A 9,247-nucleotide genomic window follows, 5' to 3' on the forward strand; every position below is an offset into this window, starting at 1 on the left:
GACGGTAGCGGAGCTCAAAGCAGGTGGTGGGGGTGGAGGGGTGCCGGAGAGGGTGGGGAGCCCCGGGGGGCGGCGGAGGCACCTCAGACCACCGAAAGGGCAGGCAGCCGGACTTTCCTCATGCACCCGGCGGCCGGATGGGTCTCGTAGTCGCCCCGGGCGCTAATGGGGGCCGCCGGCTCCTCACACAGCCCGTTGGGGAGCCGCAGGAGAAATGTCCCTAAGCCTCCACACACACTCTGCCCTAGTCATTTATCTTGGTCTGGTTCTCACTCGTTAAAAACATCTTGGTCCAGTAACATCCCACTTCTGAAATTGCTAGAACGTATGTTTACTACTAAAGAAAATACAATTGTGACTTCTTTGAAGGCTTAATTTTTATCTGTAACGTTCCTACTGTTGTTACCTACTGACATAGGCACAGGTGCGGATATCTTATCTTTATTTCACTGTGAATACGCCGAAATTACGTTTATATTGTGGATGATAAATGCTGCTTGAATACGTTTGGCTTTATATTAACATCTTTTTATGGTAACAGTTTTAAAGGACACACTGGAAAAAAGAGGTGCTCTTGGACAAATAAAAGCAAGGATCAGAGCTGAAGTTTTTAATGCACTGGATGACCAAAGTGAACCACGGCCACCACTGTCTCATGAAAATCTCTTAATCAACGAACTAATTCGTGAATACCTGGAATATAACAAATATAAATATGCAGCATCTGTTTTAACTGCAGGTATTGGGGCTGAATTTTTGTTGTCATCACTGTATTAATAGACATTTACTGTTTGGTTGAGTAATTCCACTGGTGCCATGAAATCAATAAGTGGGACCAAGCTGCACAATCTTGTCTTCCCTTGGAAATAAATAAGATAGGAACACTCTCTCCACAGCTTTACTTGCAGCATTAAGCCAAATCATACCATTAGTTTTCAAGAAAACTTACCCTTTGCTCCTTATCCTTGAGGTAAATGCTTGGACAGAGCAGTGGATGCAAGACCAAGAAAACTTGCTAGCAGCCTGCAAAATCAAAATACCTTTCTTGAAATATCTGCTTTTGTTTTGGAACGATGGCTAACAATATTTTTAAAGCATACATCGCATTTTTTTTTTCTCATTGGCATTTGGGTAAAATAAAAAGATAGAAATCCTACAAATGAACAAAGTTTCTTTGAGGAATAATTTCAACTAAAGTAATACGTACATAATTACAGCAGTTCTGGCAATTCATGCACGTAGACTGTATCAGAAACATAGATGTCCTTAGCTTAAATAACAAAAAAGAATATGAAGAAGGTCCATATTTTTTAACAACTGCAGTTAAGTATTACTGTTACTGGCTGGGGTAAAATACCAGTATTTGAGAGCTGTTCAGACTACAACATCTAAATGGTAGCCGTAATTTATATGGTACAGCACTTACTTATTTTTGCAGCTATTGCTAACTTGTATTTGAAATTTGAACTTCTGTAGTTGTGCTTAGGTACAGTAATTACATTTGCTATTTAATAATTTGGTATATTTCACTCTTAAAATTACAGACACAAAGATTCATCTTGAGAAGAGGGAATGGAGACAGTCTATATGGTAGTTAACGTATGGAATCTGTTTGATAATAGTACTTCTTTAGAGAGAGAGTTGTTTGCCAGATTAATTTATCTTTATATTGTAAGACTTCTTTAATATTTTTCTTAGATTCCTTTAAAGTAAAGATAAAAATTGTAATATGCTATTGTAAATTATATGAGTATGAAGCACTAATGTTTGAGTGAGTTCCCTGGAATTACAATATACTGTTAGATACTAATAGTCTAAAAGGGAGCTGTGTGCTCTCATTCTCTTTTGAAGTCCCCTGAGCAGTCTTTAAAAGTTAATTGGTGATGTTTTTCTTAACAGTCTTAAGAATTTTGGGGAAATCTCTTTTCCAGAATCTGGCCAGCCTGAAGTGCCCTTGGATAGACAGTTTCTTGCCAAAGAGCTGAACATAGTCGAAGACACAAATGGAAAATCAGTGTAAGAAGTGATTTTGGAATGCACAGTATATTCTGTTCTGCATATATTTTTCTTTTTAGTGTTATTATATATCACATATAAATGTTCTCACCAATTGAAATGTGGCTAGATCACAGGGCTGCTCTGACATGCTGGATTCAAACTCACAATGTCAAACATGGGGCCATTTTCAAACATACTCAAAACTAACATTTAATTCTGCCAACTCTATAGCATTCTCCAGATAGCATATTTGCACACCAAAACACAAGTCTTTTACCGGTACAGTCTTCCCTACAGTCAGAAGCAGAAAACAGATACGCTCTTTGCATGTCAGCGAGTTGCTTTGTAGAGCAATAAAAAGAGTATTGTACTCTGAGATTAGGTATAAATTCACAATGTTCTGATACGACTGCATTAATGAGCTAAGGTACTGAAGCAGGTTTAAACACGTTCAGTGTTCTCTGTAGCTTGTGCTGTCAGAATCTGTCAGGTGCTTAGGAAGAATCAAGTTTGGGATGTGCAGCCTACCAAGGTCTGATCCTTCGTACTGCACAAGTGAGAATGTGGATCTGTGTTCTTGTGCTAACCGTGCTCCGGTTCTTCACCTACAGGGGATCTGGAGCTTAGCTAAGAGTATCTCTTAGTGCGAGCTTTTTAGGAGAGTGTTGGTGTTCAGGGTGGGCTTAGGTCTGTGCTTATTTATATAACAACACTTGGCATAAGTATTTTAAATAATTACTGTAAAGATACCTGTACATATTCTAGAAGTAAACTTTAAGGTCTTGGAAGTTTTGAGGAAAAGGTGGTTTTTTAATGCTCAGTATTTCATAGATGCTTTTGTCATTTCTCTCTTAAGCAGACCTCTCTTGTACGGAATTATCTCTCATTTCTTACATGGTGGTAAAGAAGAAAATACCCAGAATGCCTTTCCAAAAGTGTCTTTGCTGAATTATCCAAAGCAGAACCTTGGCAAACCACCTACTGAGAGAAATCAAAAAGGTGGGTGTGGGTATGGGATCATTTTTGCAGAAGTTTTATTTGTGACTAGATTTTCTATATGATACATATGCTTATAGCAGCATAAACACTCAGATGGACACAGTGTACCTCCTTCTCTGTGCAAGGAATGCTTTGAGCTGACACCTCTGCTAAGAAAAATTCTTTAGCAGAGTGTTGTTTATACCTTAAGAATACCATTAAGCTGTGTGACCTGACCGTACCCGTTGCTCATGTATTCATTTAAGAAAGGTCCTACTATATCCCACTCAAGAAAGAACCACCTGTGACTTCTAAAACAACCCATATATGTGCCTTTGTTTAAATAAGTGACCAACTTACACCAACTCTTAGGCCTGCTTCTCTCTGCCGGTATGCTAATGGGACAGCATATAGGGCATACAAACCTGATTGCCCTCGGAAGTGCTTGACTGGCCTTCAAATGTGTCAGTAGTAGAACTTTCTCTCTTATATGGGAATGTATTTTATTTATAAAGCAGACATATTTAAAAATTGCAGACAGCCAAATTTATATAATTTCTCAACAGTGCAAGGTACTGTGAAGCTCCTGTCACCTTGTGGTAGCTGTAGCTACTTGTCAGTTACTAGAGGGAAGGGGAAAAAAACCTAATTGTTTAACTTTATTCTCTTAAGGACCAGAAAATACTAATAGCCCAATTCTCAGTATCAGAAAGGTCATCCCCCAAATTGCTTTACCATTTTCCTAGAAGTTAAACTGGCCCAATTGTACTCCCTTACACTATTACAAATCTGGTGTGGGTCAGCTAGAGACAGTCTTACTACATTGGCAATTTAATACAAGAATTTAACCTAAATTCTCAGTAAAGTATGTTAAATAGTGGGCGTATCTCTTTGTTTCTCATCTGTTCTAACTTACCTAATTTCTATAGAAAGTTCTTAACTCTTTAGCTGTCAGTTTTGTATATGGGCATAAACCTTTTCTGAGGACATAATTCATATCCCATTGACTGCAGAATCTTAAGCTCCAAGTTCATTGCTCTATAGTATAACACTGCTAACTCTTACTTTCCCTTTCTGGTCTGCTTTTTGACCGGTTACAGTTCATACTGCCTAAGCTACAGAATGAAAGGGATCATTGGTCCAGTTTTTTCCTTCAAAGAGTTTGCTTGGCATGTTACTTCACTTTCCCCTGTGAGAATTTAGTACAATTGTGTTAGTACTATCAACTATTTCTTTTGTATCCAAAAATTTGAAAAATGTGAGGCCTGAGATATTACTGATATCTAAAAAGTGTGAGAGAAGTACTAAACACCTTGTCTTAACAGTTAATTCATTGAGACAATGTTGTTTCCCTTCTGCCAGAAGGGGGGGCTGAAGAAATAAAATCTCAATACCAAAACTGCTATAAATGATCTCTTTGTTAGAAAATAATTATTCCTGTGAGAAATTTCTCCATTTTTAAAAACAAATTCAGTGTATAGAAGAATTGGTTTTGAAGTATAAATTTGTACCTCAGTTCTGAAATTGACTCTGTGCAGGGTCACCCTGCCCTGTTGACTCCAGTATAATTTCACATGGGGATTTAATTGATTAGAGTTAGTTACAAAACTCAGGATTAATCATAAGACATGACAGCACACTGCTTTTTGAACCAAACAAAAATGCAACAGTTTTAAGGCTTTTAACCTTTAAGTAACCGTAGTCTGAAATTACTTTCTGCATGTGTTTATGGAATATGTTAGTGGAGACTTAAAGACAGTGGGTTTAAAACACTAACTAGCTATTTTAATTGGGCTGCATATTAAGGTAATCAAGTCCATTCATAAACTCAACCCTCCAAGTCTCATATTTTAACATCTAACTTGCTTTTCATATTAGAAATTATCTTGTTTGTTTAGTTGAATGAATATTCCAATAAACTGTTACATAGACTGGGAATCCTGATACAACGTGTGGAATCTGGTGTTTCTGTTAGTTCATCCACTGTAGCTGAGTTGAAGTTGTCTGAAATCCAATCTTTAGTAATGCAGAGCTCTTATCTCATACAGTTGCATGGAAAAATATATTTGTAAAATTGCCCAAGTTTCCTATGACGATATTCTGTATCAAAGTTGATAATAGTAGAAAGTAACACTTACACCTTTGGATCTCCAGATGTGAGACGTATCTCCAGACATCTCTGGATATCCGGACATCTCCAGATATCTCCAGACATATTTATGTGTCTGTTTCATTTTCAGATAGAATTCCAGAACCAGGAAGGATGGCTGGCATGAGCATCGAAGAGCCCCTTGTTTTACAAAGTATTAACAGATGATATCTTTCGTATGCTAATTTCTCACGTAAAGTTCTGCAAGAGTTAATTTAGGAAATTCTTCTTTGCATAAATTTCCCCACTACGTCCAGCGGGACCATTTCAGCTTGTTAGATCTACCCATGAGACAGGATGACGGGGTTGTACTTACTGTCAGTGAAAAAAATGTTAGCAAAGGCTCTCTTCCTCCAGTGCTGATAGAAGAGAACTATACATGAAATCAGATTAGTGAAGCCTGTGTCTAGAATTGGGCTTAAAAATACTGGTTTTACTTTATAAAAATTTATCAGAAAACTTACCGTTTCTGCACTTTCCTTATTATCTTATGACTTTGTGTGTCTTTCCTGTGTTTCTGAATAAAATTTTTCAGTTTTATTCTGTGTGGTATTTTGAATGCATTCAAACTAAGCATTTTAATCATTCTTCTTTAAAAAGAAGAAGCTGCTACTTTGGATAAGTACGGGAAAACAGATTTGAATAGAAAATTAAAGTGCTTTAAAGGAATAGTTGGTTTTCATTCTCCGGAAATGAGGACTATATTTATCTTCATGCCAGCAAACAAATGAGGGTAAGTTTTTTCCATCTGGAGTTGCTATAAATTGTACGGTGTAACACTGAGTATATGGGAGGGGAGGAATTTCTGGTTTTTTTCCCCAAACAACATGAAACTCAGTCAGGCAAAGCTAAAAATAAAGTTGATAGTAGATTACTGATTCCCAGAACTTTTTTTAGCTGAGGTGTTTACATGTTTTGAAATGGTAATTTATTTTAAAAGCCAAACACAGGGGTACATCAAAAATAACAGGTTAGCTATTTTTCTCTACTCATTTAACAGAATGTATAGATGTTAATGTTTCCAGTGGTACTGAGAGAAGTTTTGTGTAAATAAATTTTTAGGGTTGCATTCTTAAAAATCTTAATTGTTGGATAAATGGTACAATAAAGGGGGAAAAAAGAGAGGAAGAGAACATGCAGTTTGAGAATTTAAGTGAAAGGACCCCGAGTTGTACAGACTGCAAAGTTTTGCCTCTATCTTGATTCGACCCAGTTAGCATTACAGGTATTATTTTCTATTTTGATAAGCAGCCTAGCCTCCACTCTAATGTGAAATAGCAGAGAACGGTTATGGGTTGAAAGGAGAAGTGGCATTTATCCATTTGAAGCCTCAGCAATGAGTTCATCCCATCGTGTGACTGGCAATGCTGCCAGCTCCCCATTTGCTGATTTAGAAGTTTCTCAGGACCGTTTCCAAGAGGGGAGAACATGTGTTTGCAAATATACCTCAAATCAAATCCATCTTTAAGTCTTTTGTAGCTTTGCATAATTATAATTGACCGTTGGGTCAAGCGAGCGAATTTATCTGTATGCCCTCACTGTTTGCTCAGTGCTAACACCACCGTCAGGTTCAACTACGGGGCTGAAGAGCCATCCATGGAAAAACTACCACCATGGGATTCTGCCTCGTTACTGGGGTCTTTCCTGCCACATTAATGCAAGTATTCACAATCACTAATCTCTCTCAATTTCTCTGTCTAAAAATATAGTAGACAAATAGTCTTCTAAGCTGTTATTTGCAAATTACCTTCATTTTGGAATGAGCTGAAAGTGCCTCTATGGAAAGCTGCAAAAATGAACTTTTGAACAATGCAGATATGAGTGCTCTAGCCACAGAAATGCCTGAATTTTTAACTTTGGTTTTCCAGAGGTTAAATGCTAGACCCCTGTTTCTCCATAAACCAGTGGGTCAAATTGTTCCATATATTTGGAATCTGAATTGTCTTTTCAAGGGCAAGGAAAAAGGCTCTGTGAAACACAGAAGCTCTAACCTCCTATGCTACGCAAATCTTCCAGTGTAACCAAAGCCATTGCGTCTGCTTTCTGTCTTCCCACCATAGATCATACAGAAGCTGCCCAGGTGCCATGGAGCTCCCTGGGAAATGGATTTTTAGTGGTAGAAATGAAATACAATTTTTGTTCGGGGTGAAGAAGGCAAAGGGATGTTTGGTACTTGCCCTTTCCCAAGCACGCAGCTCAGCAGGCTCATGGTCTCCACAGCCACGAAAGCAGAGGCGGTTACACAGGTGTCCTTCACTGAGCTTTGAGGTAAAGGTGTATATCTGAAATCAGAGAAGAAATCCCTTTAAGATAGAGGGAATCTCGGGACTATTTTCTTTGGGGATTGCAGCTTCAGCCCATTGTCAGGATCCTGCGCTGCGACGGTGGGTGGGAGCTGGCCCGTTTGCTCTCAGTGCAACATGCATTTCACCTCATTCTCCAATACCCTCACAGTACAGATCTGGGGTTTTGGAACAATCTCTTCTTTCAAAGTATACTCATTGTACAAGCAAATTAAAATCAAATTAAAGTGTATTTCCAGCAATATTTATTTGTACAACAAAGCTTTGAAATATGCGTATGAAAATATACTGGTCTAATCACATTATTAATGGTCTAGCATTTATCCTGACAGTATATGAAATATGAGAGCATCTTGCAAGAATCAGACATGTAGCGAGTCCTATGAATGTCAGGCTGCCTTACTTGTTAATGGATGAAGAGGAATCGCAAAGCCTGTACAATATGGCTGCACTTTCCAAAAAGTCATTCCTTAAAAGTTTAAGCTAAGCAAGGTCAGTATTTAGATGAAAGTAATTCACAATCCTAGAGTCACAGGTTCAGGTTTTAGACAAAATTGCCACCTAGGTGAGCCTGCACAAAAATAATTTTCTCAAATAATTTGAGAAGCTCCGTCTAGCTTAATTACAGACTGTGATGTCTTGCATTAACTGCCCATATTCTTTCTACTGACATCAGAAAATGAAAAAAGATACAAGCACGTAGAAGTCTGGGGGGTTTAATGAGCAAAATGCATTTCTGAATATTATTGGAGATGATAGAACACTGCAACTGAGGCTGTTACGGAGGGAATTACGTTAAAAGAGGCTGTTCTTTGTCTTAAGCGTGATATCACAAGTGAAGGTGACATGGAGCCAGTGAAGTTTGCTGTGGATATCAGATCTGGAAAGCACTTCGGAAGAACTTAACCCACAGGTTAAAAAAAAAAAAAAAAAAAAAAAACACTTTAAAACCAAATTTTGCTCTCCCCTAGAATCACAGGAAACTATGTTTATAGACTCCACAGCATCAGTGCCGTTCCAGGGGTATTAGTTTCTGTCATGCACAGGGGAAATTTTTTTTCTAAGCTTTATCAACACGCTCTAAGGAGTCGGTTACGCTTTCCTTACTGATCGCCCTTTGTATTAAGCTGAATCTCAGTGTCAGTTGATCAGTTTTCCGGAGGAGTTATTATCATTGGGTGATTATGTTTAGGAAAAGAAACCCCAAAATATTTGTTCACACTTGCAAAGACATCCTTTCAGTAGCAGCTGGTGTCCAACTGATTCAGAACTGACCTGTGTGCTTCACATACGTCACTTGACCTGCAGCCAGCATTAAGCACAAAGCTTAACATTAAGCAGTTGGTGACTATTTTACCCCATCAGACTACTCTCATGATTAATTGTTCTAGTCTGGACGCAGACTGTCCCTTCTGTTGCAAGAGCACAGCTCAACACAGGTGGTAACCCACCGGTACGCTTGTCAGTTCCAATTACATATGTCAGCTTAGAGAAACATGGTTGGTAAACTTAGGTAAAAATATTTTAAATTAAAAAAAAATTGCTTACCTGACACACATTATTTAACAAACTAACATCACAATCCATGCTTTTCTTTTTCCCCTCCGTTGTATTCAGGTTACAGCATGGTAAGGCAGCTGAAAGTTAATTTCTTTCCTTCTTGAGTCCTCTTTCTCTGCCGCCCCCCTCCCCCCCCCCAACTGCAAATTTACAGTGCAAATTCAGCAAGGAGATATTTTAAGGGCAGGCTGCTCAATTTTTTCTAGAAAAGTAATTAAAATAAATAATCAAATCGGGGGGGGGGGGGGAAAAACTTTTT

General features: G+C 38.2%; 1 protein-coding gene across 1 annotated transcript; it reads left to right on the forward strand.

The window, feature by feature from the left end:
- Position 1: 1 nt before the first annotated feature.
- Positions 2 to 5,664, forward strand: FOPNL (FGFR1OP N-terminal like; the record flags this gene model as incomplete). Its single annotated transcript, XM_009281696.1, has 5 exons — positions 2 to 23; positions 542 to 739; positions 1,932 to 2,016; positions 2,858 to 2,997; positions 5,217 to 5,664. Coding segments are annotated over 5 exons (522 nt in total), but the record flags the coding sequence as incomplete, so codon positions are not given.
- Positions 5,665 to 9,247: the final 3,583 nt, after the last annotated feature.

The sequence above is a fragment of the Aptenodytes forsteri genome, unplaced genomic scaffold (genome assembly GCF_000699145.1).
Source record: "Aptenodytes forsteri isolate BGI_AS27 unplaced genomic scaffold, ASM69914v1 Scaffold84, whole genome shotgun sequence".
Lineage (NCBI taxonomy): Eukaryota > Metazoa > Chordata > Aves > Sphenisciformes > Spheniscidae > Aptenodytes > Aptenodytes forsteri.